The sequence below is a fragment of the Bombus vosnesenskii genome, unplaced genomic scaffold (assembly GCF_011952255.1).
Source record: "Bombus vosnesenskii isolate JDL3184/JDL3185 unplaced genomic scaffold, Bvos_JDL3184-5_v1.1 scf7180000013273, whole genome shotgun sequence".
Lineage (NCBI taxonomy): Eukaryota > Metazoa > Arthropoda > Insecta > Hymenoptera > Apidae > Bombus > Bombus vosnesenskii.
In genome coordinates, this window is record NW_022882931.1 from 1,795,577 (window position 1) to 1,810,030 (window position 14,454).

At 36.4% G+C, this 14,454-nt stretch overlaps 1 protein-coding gene across 3 annotated transcripts in view; it reads left to right on the plus strand.

Moving 5' to 3' along the window:
• Positions 1-14,454, plus strand: part of LOC117231631 (5-hydroxytryptamine receptor-like) — a 44,464-nt gene that overhangs the window by 27,982 nt on the left and 2,028 nt on the right. For all 3 annotated transcript variants that reach the window (XM_033490235.1, XM_033490236.1, XM_033490237.1), the window contains exons 3-5: positions 11,174-11,317; positions 12,451-12,606; positions 13,414-13,574. In XM_033490235.1, coding sequence (XP_033346126.1) covers positions 11,174-11,317; positions 12,451-12,606; positions 13,414-13,574 — 461 coding nt within the window. The remainder of the gene's footprint in view (positions 1-11,173; positions 11,318-12,450; positions 12,607-13,413; positions 13,575-14,454) is intronic.

Here is a 14,454-nt window from a genome sequence, read left to right on the forward strand (position 1 = left end):
TGTACAAAGTATTGCGGGGAGGAAAGAGTTAAAAGGGCGAAAGAAGCTCGCGATAAAATAAAGCTTAAGTAGTATTTAGCGCGACATCCTGCGTTTATTCAATAATTGCCGGTCTCTTTATACTTAGTACTTAAAACAATTACGGGAGGAGCGACACCCTAAAGCTTTACTGAGTCTGAGAAAATTATTTACTCGTTGATAATTTAATCGTATTCTAAATTGAGCGCATTGTAAACAAGCTGTAAGAGCGATAAAGGGGTGCGAAAGGGCAAGTCAGGGGTTGAATCAGACGCTTTAATCTCTCTTGCATGTCATTTTGACGAACGATAAAAAAAGCACTACGTGTATATTTGAAATTATTATTTTATCGTCCTTTGCTTCGCTCGAAAGTGAGGAAAATTAAGAACTTGGACTTCCACGATAGAATTATCAGCGGAGTCTATGGATGTTGGATTTTTCAGGAGAAGAAAAATAATCATTTTATTTATCTCTGTGGGGCATGAAAGAATTTCGCCGTTTCAAAGGTTGCGTTCAACGGTTTTGTTAAACGTGTCCTAAATGCGACTGCATTCTGCTACTTCCGGTTTTCTTCACTCGAAAGAATCGCCCGATGCGCATGGTAAAAAGGACGCAGTTTCTTTCTATAGCGTCCTCCGTATCTCGGGATGCCTGTGTACCGTTCGTTATTGTTCAGCCGTTCCATTTCTGCTGATCTCGGCCCCGAATATATATATGTATATACACCCTTATTCCGTCTCTCTCCACTGCATCGCATTTTTCTCAATTATTTTCTTCTCGTTTTCAAAACGTTTTGCGACCGTTCGAGAACGTATTGTAAAACAAACGTCGTTGAATTTTTTCGCCCAGGAATTAACATTTTTATTTGATAAAAATAAAATGATCAATTACTCTTTTTTTCTGGGACTGATATAGCGATTTACAAAGATATTTCGACAGTTATTATAGAAAACTTTTATCAATATATTGTACATGTTGTATAAAAAATTTTGAAATTTTATCAGCACCGCATCGAGACACGGCTGTTCCAACTATTAGGTTGTCCGAAAAGTTTCTTTCGTTCTATGAGGAAATAATAGACGCACAACGTTTTTTATTTTATATTATTTTGTGACATTTCACAGACTTGATTTCACGTTTGTATGAAGGTGCACTGTTGTAAAAAACACAAATTTGAAAGTAATCTGATTATGCGTACAGAAGTTACGAAATTTTTACTGTAATCCTGTATTTGAAAAAAGATTGATATACGCCACGAATAGTTCAATTAAATAAATAGAAAGTCGCACTAATTATTTCGGTTCGTTAACCTAATGGATAATTGATTGTTTAAATATTTTTGTGATCTCTGGAAAATGTATGTTTGCACTAAATATCTCGTGGTTTCGAAATTTTTAAATTATTCTATAACACGCATGACAATATATATCTATAATAGGTTTCTACAAATGTTCCAGTATATTCGTGAGCATTTGTAGATTCTCCAGAAGCGTCGATAGATTTTCTAGAACAAATTGTTCAGCAGAAGAGGAAGAGAAAAATGTGGAAAGGCGAAGCGCGATAGGAGTCACTGGCAAAGACAAAAGTCGATTGGCTTTCGGAGCTAGATTCCAATACCATGAATGGACTTTTAAGCAGGCGTGCGTCACTCTTTCCTATATATCTTCTCCTCTCTTATCAGTCGAGCTCTTCCTTCCTTCCAATCTTTTGCCCCTTGTCTTGGGGATTCTTTGAACCGACCTCGCTCTGATTTCACGCGAAATGCGCCAGAATAACAGAAAAAACGCTAATTACTGCAAGGAAGCCTTTCGTTCGAAGTTTGATTGTTAAGGCTTCCTGAAAATTTGTAGTGCGAGGTATTTTAGCAATAAGCAAAACTTATTTGTTAACGTCAAATGTGTTTTTTCAAACGTTCATAAAAATTCGTAAAACTTCATCAATTCATTAACTTTCTAAAAGATTTGTATCCTCGCGTCTAATAAATTATCTTTATTCTCAATTATGTCGTATTAAAGTTCTTCCATTTAATCATGAACTGACACAAAAGTCAGAAAATCGAGAAAAATATATTATCAAGTTTCTCTCCCGATCTTCATATTAAAAATCCAACAATTGAAAGTACAAAGTTTAAGAGTTGCTCAAAGTAGAAAGATCCAGGAAGTCTAAATAGTTGAAAATGCCCGCGTAATTGTCAACATCAGCTAAATATTCGGCAGTTTCCTTGACTATGAAATGCATGCGTCCAAACCAAATAAATATTCAACTCTTAAAACCAGTTCAGAAGACTAAAATACTCTCGTGCGTATCATAAACTTTAAAATGTTTTATTCCAAAGATTCCACCTTTCAAAACAATTTTCTAAATAATACTCGTATTTTTTGGAAATTTAATGACTCTCTGTCAGACAGTCTGTAACAACGTCTTTACGGCCGACAGCTAGGGAAAGGGGATGCTGGTTAGTAAAAATAGAAAGTGAAGACTCTCGACAAAGGATGGAGATTTTTTGCAAGGTGTGTAGCTGAATTTTTCAAGGAGCGAAGCAAAGGACGATATTCCGTCGAGTGGTTCTTCAGGGACGTGGAAAAATGTTCTCACATGAATTGTATCCTTTGTGAAGTGTCATTAATTTCCCACCCTGGTCATCTCCCTTGGTAACTTTCAGTTCTATACCCTGCCTCATTTAACCGGCAGTTCTCGATTCAACGAGCCTGGCCTGATTTCGTTTATCCGAGATAACCGAGGTCCCCGAATGTAAGTGGAAATTGAGTTCGCCTGAGTCATTTCACGTAATACTTAAGGCCTTATTTCGATGTCGTTTTCCTCGTCTACATTTAGGTTCCGTCCCTTCAGGGTTCCATATTAATTATTCGGCTGAGCTTGTTTAGGGGCCGTACAAAGGGCCGTAGAGACGAATTTAATACAGGTTTTGTGATTTATTGTTCTCGTAATTGATTAGGGTTCAGGATATACGGTTTCCTTTACAACATACTCTTGGGTTTCATGGACAGTGATGAACATTACAAAGGAGTTGAAAGTCTTTAGCTTGTTAATCGAGGATGAGAAGTTGCCAATCTCCTGGATGTAATAGTTCCTTTATTGAGAAACATTACAAACGAACTGGAAGTCTTTAACTTGTTAATTGAGAAAGAGAAATTGACAGTCTCTTGGGCGTAATAATTTCTTTAATTGAGAATTATCTATAGTTTTTATCCTTATTAAAAGTAGATTAAACCAACTACAAATGTATTTCGCAAGAACTAAAATCGACATAAATAAAACTCGTTGCTCTCTGTTGAATTTCAATTTCGTGGTCGTAGAAATCTTTGCCTAAGTTATAACTCGATTGTCAGGTGCAATATATTTAGGAATAGTAATCGATTTAATACATTGAAACATAGATAAAAAAATGACGACTACGAACGTGATTTTTTAAAATTTATCTGAAGGATTATGCGTGAAAATATGTGAGTCATCTATTCTTTGAAATATTCAATAGGTACATATACTATGCAAATATCTGTATAATGAAGTTGAAAAATTTATAAACAAGCGACGTCGATGAATACTGAATCGCACTCGTTCGACTCCGTTTATCTATTAACGATAAGCATTCGACTGACAATCGTTTCACTGTAAGACAATATTCCTCGAATTGGTTCGACTAACAATAGGAAGTTTTCCAAGTGATATATACTAGTGAGTTTACCAGGTGATATATAATATAAGGATTGACGTCAAGGAAGTTTGACACTTCGCTCATTAAATGTTCCATCTGCAACTCGTATTTTGAGCACTGCATTTCGAACCAGGCGTTATGACAGTTTTGGCACTTGTTGCTCGGAATTGGGGGCATTAATTTCGCTGGATCTCGATTGGAATCGATTTGTCTTCGAGTTACTGCGGCGTCGACCGATTTAGAAAGATCGAACAAATACCTGCCAACGCTGCTTTCAATCAAATTCGGTCTGGTCTCGTGTAATTTATTGAGAATTCAGTTACATCTTGCGCAAATTTAATAATCAAAATATTTCATTCACAAACTACTAAGCCGATTATTTCCAACTTTTTTATTTCATTATGTATTTTGTTGTTATATTTTCTCAGACTATTTGCTTTCTACAAATTTGTGCGCCTCTAAGCTTCACGTAGACGCATAAATAAGACATACAGAATACATAATGTAAAGATACATAGAACATACAGGAAAATATGTATAAATATATATAGAATATAAATGTGTAAGTAGAGAGAAATGCCTACAGAGCACAGTACTATTTTATTGTAACTTATACATTAATAAAATTCTTCCAGCCAAAATATTCTCAAAATTCCTAAAAGTAATAGTTGCGCCACAGATGTTTACCTTCAGAAATTTTTTATCTCAACGACGTAATAAAATTCCACTTTCAGCAAAAAGTTTCTAACCGCCACTGCACTTAGTTAACCCTTTAACAGTACAATAATATATCAAGAAATTTAGAACGAACAATTTAAAAAATAATTATATACAAAGCTTCCTCTTATCCTCAAAATTCCTTGTATTTCTAGTATCGAACATAAGAACTAAATCCCTTCAACTATTTATAGTAAAAAATTATCAATAATTATCTTACATATAATAACATTTAAGATATCAAATTTATAATACTTTATTTGACGATTTGCGCGTGTCTCTTTCGTGACTCGTGAGAGAGTCAAAGTACTGTACATTTAATGCGATTATAATATATAAACGATCACTTCTCGTAATATAATTTGTAATCGTTATAATTATCCACAAAGGTAAAAATTTATTACGGTGAATTATTAATACTACCAGAAATTTAATCACACGACGCATTAATCTTCATTTGGAATGTCTGAAAAGTTGCACCAAAACCGGTTAATTATTAAAAAGCAATCAGAGTAAGCCAAAAATCAATATCGTATTCATACCCACTGACCAAACCGTTTCTGCTTTAGAATTTACAGCATCATACAGTATATCGTGTAACACATTCAGGCATCGACCTATGGCAAATATCGAGAGACCCCGAAATCCACGTGACAGTTGATAATTAGAGAAACGTACATAGTCACGATCTCTCGAAGCAGAAAAAATTTCGAAAATATCAGAGGCATGGGCGGTCTGCTGGAATACTGATACCGATGTATCGATCCTAATCTCCTTACGAATATGTTGCGCACTGACACGAGCAGATGATTTACGAGACCGGTGCGTTGTGGCAGCCGAGCCAGAGTTTCTATTGTATGCGAACAAACGCTTTCCAACCCATCTACCGATGCCCAGTCTCGTGATATTCAGATAGTTGTTGTTCAACACATCGGCGAACAACGTTGCGATTACGTTCACGGGTGCGCCGATCGTCTTGCTTCTCCGTATAATGGATCACGGACGAGAAGAAGAAAAGAAAAAGAAAGAAAGAAAACATGCACATCCTGAAAATTAAATTCTGCTTCCAGAGAAAATATCTTCCATCGATGCGGTACGATACGACTCCTCCAGACTTTTTCCTTTTCACATACTTGACAAATTTTACTTGTCGACGATTGAATTCGTCGCCTTTCCGCGTTCTTTTTCAACGTGTACATATACGGTAAGGCAAGGTTGTTTCAACTATCTAAACTTTGATGTGTCAAAACCACAAAAACAACTTCGTGTAGATTAACTTCGTGTTGTTGTGTATTATAAGACGCTGTTAGTTTTTAATACGCTAACTAAAGAGTAAGAAAACATCATGTACTTTAGATATAGCAAGAGAAAATATCGGAAACGAGGAAATGATTTGAATATCGCAGAGAACAACGATCGTCGATGACTGTCGATATAAGTAGATGATATATATCACTCTATGTATCGCGTTATCGATATCGAGTTTAAACATAGATCGCATGAAAATTGTTGGTAACCAAATTTGACAGATAACAAAGCACATTACTTATCTGGCCTCGAGTATCCTTCTCGATAAAACAGCCATGTCTTACTGCAATTTATTTTTAAGTTCATTCGGTTAATCACACAAGACCAAATAGTTAAGAGGCTTTTATCGATCGATAAGCAGGTTGCGTAATCGAACAACAATTGTAAACGTGTTCCGCGGCGGTTTAAGGCGGAAACAAATTGAATGGAAATTAGAGAGCGGTGGCCTCGTTTCGTTACGTAAATGCTCGAATAGAGGAACAAAGGAGGATGAAAAAAATGTCGACTTTATCAAACCAAGGAAGCTGTCTTCTGCAACTTTGACAGAAGCGGAAGAAGCTTTATTTAGAAACACGCTCGGTAAGCGACACCGAACGCTCTTCAGGGATTCGAAAAATGGGACAACGTATTAAATCAATCGTCGCTCCTATTTTACCACTCGCATCAGCTTTGTTTTTCTTTCCACCTTCTCGTGATTTAGGATTTCTGTGCACGAACGCCTTTGAATAGAAGACTCGCACTCCGGTTTGCTTTCATATCGGACACAATCGCCATTTTTATTACTTCAGAAAATTATTAATAAATAGTGATAAATTATTAATAGTTTATTAAACATCATGATAATGAACGACGCTGAATATAAAGACCATGGACGAGGGTCATCCGATATTTGTAATTAACGAGCCACGCATATTTATCGAATCAATTTTCGATACATTCGCGCTCGAAGAACAACAAAACTGCATCGATACGAGAGAATTTTGATCGACATGGAGTACGATAGTTTCGTTCAATTAACTTTCTACACGTAGGTTTTGATATGTACATTTCCTGCTAGGAGAAGATTAGAAAAATTGTTTCAAAAATATAGCACGAAAAAATGTACTCCTTTCTTCTTCCTATTAAGATAAGCTTCCTCCTACGTACGAGTTAACGCGCGTACTTTCATTAACATTTAATTAACTGCGTGATTCTTTTAATATGGAAAGTTTCACGAGGGGAAAAAGCTAGAATGGAGGAAGGTTGAGACGACAAATTTTTATTCGTTCTCGTTTATGCGAGGTATAAGAGAGATACACAAGGGAAGGCAAAGAAAGGATCCTCGCTCTTTTCTAACGCAAAGGGTCCTTCATAAAGTACGCTGCTTTTCCTTTTATTTACCTCCTATTCTTTGTTCTCTGCGTCGGCAAAACTCATAACTTCGAGAACTATACATTCAAGCATACGTGTCTTCTAGTAGGAAGAAGCAATTCCCCGAGCACATGTTACGAGCTTACACGAAACATCAGAGAAATGAGCGATCGCTACTAACAGCAGCAACATTATGAGTAAATTTTTGCAACTCGCCAGACTTTCAGTACACGTACAGAGTTACTGTCGTCTCATTCCTGAATCAACAAGTAAATATAACTCATAAAACTGCTACATCAATCAACGTGAATAAACAATAAACAAAATTAATCAACTCACTTTATGCAGAGTACATGTAGTAAATTCCAAACCAATTTAGAATCTTCGTTCCACTGCTAACAAACTTGTCGTAAGCAAACTTTCCACAGAAATTAACATATTTATCATAAAATTCATGCAGAAAGTCGATTGAGCCGAATTGAAATTAGCAAAACTTTGAACCGCTGTAACTTTGAAGATAGTAACTTCTGATCAATGAGTGAACGATTAACGGAAGCGTGGAAGCTTCACCTTTAAAATACTTTCTCATTTATCACGATACAACTTCCGGTTCCGGAGATATCACCGTGTAAAGACGATGGTAATTTTCAGCCGTTTATTGTCTCTGTCCTTGTCGCCTGCTCGCGCTTTTCTCTCGCGACTCGTCACTGTCTTATCATAAGCTCGCGTCAGACGGGCTGGTCAGCGATAGACGCTAACTGGACGGTTTCTTCTACTGTTCCTGGGAACGATATAGGGCGATAGCAAGGTCGTCCGACGTCCTTGCATTATCTTAAGGGACATAAGGACACTATGAACGCTTATATCTCGAAAACCGTTTGAGATATCGGGATGAAACAAAAACGGGATTAAAAGGCATGCGTTTCTCCATCTACTGAGTAGATTTTAGTAACAAAATGTTGACTTTCTGTGGACAATTTTTATGGTCAAAGTTGAAGTCTTTCCGTAACTATGAGGATTTGTATCAATTTACTGTGATCATTTGACCTGTGCGTGGATAATCAAAATGGTTCTAGTTGTTCGGCAAGCGTATAAATGAGTTGGAGTACTAATATTTAGAAGTTTTGCATGAATTTGGAGTATCAGTAAAAATATCCGAAGAATGGGGATCAGAAAAGGTATAGTAAGTAAACAAATTTTTGAATAGAAATGTAGGAATAGGAAATATGAAATAGGATAGAAATGTGGAAGTGTAGAAATATACAGGGTGGTTGGTAACTGGTGGTACAAGCGGAAAGGGCGTGATTGTAAGTGAAAAAAGAAGTCGAAAATATAGAATAAAAAAATTTTTTTTTAAATTCTTTTTTAATTTTTTTTTTTTTTTAATTTTTCCATCGAGACAACGATCTACAGAGAGATCTGTTATAACGTACCGCACGCGTACCGAGCGAAAATTCAAAGTCGATTTTCTCGAAAACAAAGCCTCGAACGAAAAATTTTTATTCTATATTTTCGACTTCTTTTTTCGCGTAGAATCACCCCCTTTTCGCTTGTACCGCCAGTTACCGACCACCCTCTAGAACTAATGTAAAGAATCTGAAGAATGTAAATCGTTTCCGGTTACCAGGTTGCTCGCACTAGATTTATCAAACCGCACGATAACTGAAATGCATTTAATCTCATTGTTTCACATTTACGGTATCAGCAACAATAAACGCATGAATCGCGTGGGCCGTTTTTATCGAAAGCGCCGTGACTACACCACTGTAGGTCGTATTTTATGTCGGCCTCTCTGTTGGTTATGTGTTAATGATTGCTTTTAAACATTCAAGATAAACACGTTGCGCCAATCTCGCGAATATACACATATAACTGTCTGAATGTTTTATTTAGCGTATTCGGTTAGAAACCACGTTCATGGAACGTACATGTACCATTAAAGCTGGTATTTTCGCAATGGTGCTCTTCCCCGTATTTTTTCCCCCCGCTGTTCTTTATTTTCTTTTTCTCGCCGAATGGGATACGAAGAAAAACGGACACGCGTGCAATTTTTTGCACTTTTATCCAACGCGGAAGGCGAATAGCAGGTATAACGAAATTGAGGGAAAGTTTTCAAGTTTGTAACGAGACGCGTGTTATTTAGTATCGACAGTTTCAGTGTTTGCGCGTGTGGCAAATTGGAAATGAGCGTTCAACGTAGTTCGCGCTTGTCACCGATAAAAGCGGCAGAATTTTCATGTCCATGAAGTACCATTGAAGACTACGATAGCTGCTTCTACGCGGAGTTTTCCCGGTAGTTGCTGAGAATTTCTGCAGCCGAGGGTCCACCACTACAGTAATTTTCATTATGTCGCCTGTTATTACTGTAGTTTCGCGTCGCAGCAAACTGATATTACAATTTCAAGCCGTCGAGATCCTTCTCTGTTTTTGTTAGACATATTTTCTCCTATAAGAGACGTTGTAATTAGACTCCTCCATCAAATGCAACGAAATGATGCTCCGGCAAAACTGGAATGACATTCCGTTAATGACTTTACGTTCGTTTTGAATATTATTCGAGAAACAGGCTAATGCACACGGAGGCAGCTAGCAGATGATTAGCTAGGTGGGACGTAGCGAAAGAGAAGAGATTCCGTCTCGGTAATAAAAGCGAAAAATCAATTCCTCGCGCATCTACCTAGGAAACAAATAGAAATTTTATCTACGGTCGCAGACTTTGAACAACCACATGGAAAATGGTAAAGAATCTACGTTTTAATAATCCTGAAGTAAAGAAGATATACTTGTTAGCATATCCTTTCACTTCCATGTACATTTTTATCGTTTGCCGAATATTAATATTAGAAAATATTTTATGACTGGGACGAGAACGTTACATATCGTTATTGTGCGAGTAATTGAATAAATTGTTTGAAAATTTTCTTCCTTCTGTCATTAAAAAAATGACACTTTAATATAACGGATTTTCATTTCAGTTCCATTTCTTCAGTCGCTCTGATAAATGTATCTATGAATTTGCAATACGCTAACTGTTCTCAGTCTTCCTAACAATTAATTAAAGAACAAAGTGAGTATTTCATGTCGCTAGCACCTTCTCCATTCATAACTTCTACAGCTGCGCTTCTTGAAACTTTTCCATTCGTGACCCCTGTTTCGGCCCTGAAAATTTTACGCAACTCTAATTTATCGGTTATGTACATAAAACCGTACATAAAATAAATACAAATAAAACATTAATGGATAATAGGCGATAGAAGTTGGATTTTAAATAATTCATTGTTACATTTATAATTCGATCACTTATTGCTGCTGATTAGGATAAAATTAAATTTTTATATATTAATATTTAATATTTATTTTTATTTATTTATATTGACGAGACAAATGTGCTTGTTTATTCTTGTATAAAGAATTAAATCCAGACTAAATATTTCACATGTCACAGCATCTACGATGTTTTTCATAGTTAATCGATATTTCGAGTTTACTGTACGTATTTATACGTACATTTCATTAATTTTTGCCTGTTGGTTTCGAAATAAGATTAATTTATACAAATTTCTCGTTCGCACTAATTCAATCTCGATGTGTATAGGCAATAGATGTCTATAAAAACTTAGAAGCGTGTTTAAGACCATTTTAAAAACTGCTGGGAATTCTGTGCTACTTCTGAATTAAAATCCATATAAACGATTTCTTCAAAAGCTGGTGTTTTATACTTAATGTCGATTAATAACTCGATAAATTTTCCTGAATCCTTTAACGGTAGATAGTTGACATTTTGCATAGCGATTGTAAAAAATTTAAGAAATTCTAATCTAGAGGGTGAGACAAATTGTTATCCATTCGTTTCTTATTATGTATATCTTAAGAACACGAATCTCCATAAACGCGTACAGTCTACATATGATAATGAATCTACTTATCCTTCAAACAACACAGCTTGAATAAGACATAATACGTATGGTACGATATCGATGACACGTGACAATGAACTTGTTCAGGCCGACCCTTAAGATTCTCATTCACGTGGTGATCGATCGAACGACATCACGACGACACATCGACGTATACCCCTTTAACAGATAATTCTGTTTATTGCAGATAAACGCGGGATGGTCGTTGGGACCTGGGCTTTGCGACATGTGGACCAGCAGCGACGTCCTCTGCTGCACTGCCTCGATATTGCATCTGGTGGCTATCGCGGTCGACAGATATTGGGCAGTCACCGATCTCAATTATATACAGGTTAATTAACACTGTCGCGGTCTGCAGGTAGTTCGTGAGACTAGAACGGTAACGAATGACGAACTTACGTCACGATCGCGTGGACCCCGGAGGGATGACAGTATCGAGAAGGAGATTAGGATATGCTGGGACGTGGAAACGCTCGTGTATATTGATCGTAGAATGCGACTCGATAATCGAGCTCGGTGTCCTGCTTCCCTTTGTACGACCAGAGATCATTAAAACGGAGGATGTAATTAGTAGGATTATTGCATGTACGCTCATAGAATGTTTAGTCTGTTTTTACACGAAAACATTGCATTGTTTCATGCGCCGTATCGTGAAATAACTCGTGATTTCTTTTATAGTAAAATTTCCGGAGAAATTGGAAATTTGAGTCGTTATACCCGACTAACGTCCAGTTAGATGTGGAACCGCAATTTTCAAACAATTAAGAATTTTTTATATTTGATCAAAACCAACCAACCAATTTTTCCTTACATTGTCTATTAGATTGAATATATTTTTTGCATTTTTTAACGTGCCGCAGAATCTTTTTTAATTAATCTGTGTATAATTTATCTTAATTTCAATCGTTTTGGTAACGTACAGTTTGAATTTTAATTAGTTTATCCGTGCCATAAGATGATAATCGTCGGTATAGCGCGCGATAAAACAACCTTACGTAGGTTATCCACGCGTTATTATCCGAGAGTTAAATTTCTACATGGAAATTCTGTTTGAGAATCGACGAGTATATCGAAATTTCCTACTCGTATCTAGTAATCAATCCACCGTCCTATCCCTAACAGTCAATAGCTAATCGAATCTGAATCCCACGATATCCCATCGCATGTTGGAGATAGTTGCTGCTATGGAATCCGAGATTTATGATCGCGTGATACTGTTGCAATCGACTAAGCTGATTATCTCGAATCAATGAGGTGAAAACGTTTCAGGCCACTTTGAAAACGGTTTTACTATTTTAATCCTGCAAATATCATCGATATGCAGCCTTCTTTGGCCTCGATCTGAATAATAATTTCGAAAGGGTCATTATAAAAATATTTTGAAGAGAAAAGGGAATCCTCGAGTTACGAGGACTCGTCAATTCTCGAGTGTGATAGCCGGTGAAAGAATTTCTTTACTTTCAGGCAAGGAATCCACGACGGATCGGTATGTTGATCGTCGCCGTCTGGTTGGTGTCCTTAGGAATCTCGTTGGCGCCTCAACTTGGCTGGAAGGATCCTGATTATTTGGACCGTATAGCGGATGGGACGTGTCTCGTGTCGCAGGACCCTGCATACCAGGTACCTGCCCCTTGATAAATCAGAATCTTCCTCGAGTTATTTCGAAATTACATCTCTACACCTTTATTAATCCGTTATAAATCGAATCTGGTGACAGCGGTCTACAAATTAATTTTTTTTCGTCGCGTATAAGGTTCAATTGTCTTTGTGCTGAATACAGAAATAAAAATCACACACGAAACATACGACAAGTGTATCTTTGTTGATTTTCTGACGTTTATATCATTTGCTAGGTAAACAGGAGTATAATATGAAATGCTGGAAGAAGGACTATTTGCCAGATAGTCGAAGAATATGATAGATGCGATGTTTATTTAGAAAACAAATGAAAAGTTTATTTTGTAGGGAGCGAAATATTTTTGAAAATATGTTGGAAATATCGAGGAAATATCGAGCAAGGCGACAGAAACACATATTATATACAAGGATCAAATGAAAAGAAAGTTTCGATATAGAATTGGTTGGCAACATATTGAATTCTAAAATTACTCTTCCATAAATAATAAAAACTCTGCGTGATTGAAAAAAATCTGATCACAGATTGGAATTCAGTGAAAAAAATACACGAAGACCAATGCAAATATTCACTGTGACAAACACCAGTGTTTGTTAACCGGAGTAATCTTCCTGTGAAATTGAAATTCATTCAATTGAAACTCGTTACGTAACGATATTACTCGCCCGTTATTGCATAACGATATCATTTCTTCTTTTTTTTTTTTTTTTTTAGGAACGTATGACCTTTCCTATATATATAAGAAATACTTACTATTCGATTGTGTGAAATTTTCTTAAATATATTTGCAGATTTTTGCCACGTGCACCACTTTCTACCTGCCGCTGCTCGTTATTCTATTCCTGTACTGGAGGATATTTCAGGCGGCACGAAAGCGAATCAGAAAGAGACCAGGAACTATCGTGCAACCACCTCGTGAAAGAAGAGGCATCCTTAGACTCGTCACAAGAAGGTTCCGCTTCTCCCCCACGAATCTGAATAGATACACGGTTGCGAGGCTCGTTAGCGGCGTGCCTTAACTATCCTTCCCCATTCGTGATTTTCACGAGGCCGGTTTCTTGCGCGCCACAGACTAATTACGTTGCTGAATCGCTGAGAATACTTATACGTAACAGCTTGTTAACGTTACGTTGCATTACGTGGCATTTCTAGCAGAAATCTTGTTAAACGTACGCTGTTGCTCATAAATGTGTGGACGCTTTGGTCTATTTGCATAAAAAATACTTGAACGTGATAGCAAAACGTACGAATTAATGGAAAACTTAGGATTCCAGGGAAACATTTACTATCTTCTTGGAGAATCGATAAATTCATTGAACTACTAAGATATCAAACTGATAAATTCCATTTTCTGGATATTGTCTAATTTTAGTAATGGAACAAAGTGAATGGGGTGGGATTTTTCAGAGACCAAACGACTAATCTCGAAATGTGTCCATACATCGCACGAAATACAAATTCATTGAAAGACTTATCGATATTTATATTAAAATTAAATATATAATTTATCGAAGCATCATTGGTTTTTTAAATATTACTGCCAGGATTATAGTCTATCAATTTGAACGAATCTTATGCATTTTATGTAAGTATAGTTTGACAACCAAATGAATCGACAACTCTTTAAAAACAACAAAATTGCTCCATAACGTTTGACACTTGCAAATACCAATCTTTTTATTGCGCGTTAATATTTAGCATCATTATTTAACTATATTTTATACTTTGCAACAGCTCCAATAGAGGATGAAATCCTACCAAATTCAAATAATCCACATGATTTACAAATGTCTATCGCAAATAACCAAATGTCCACATACTTTTAGGCAAAC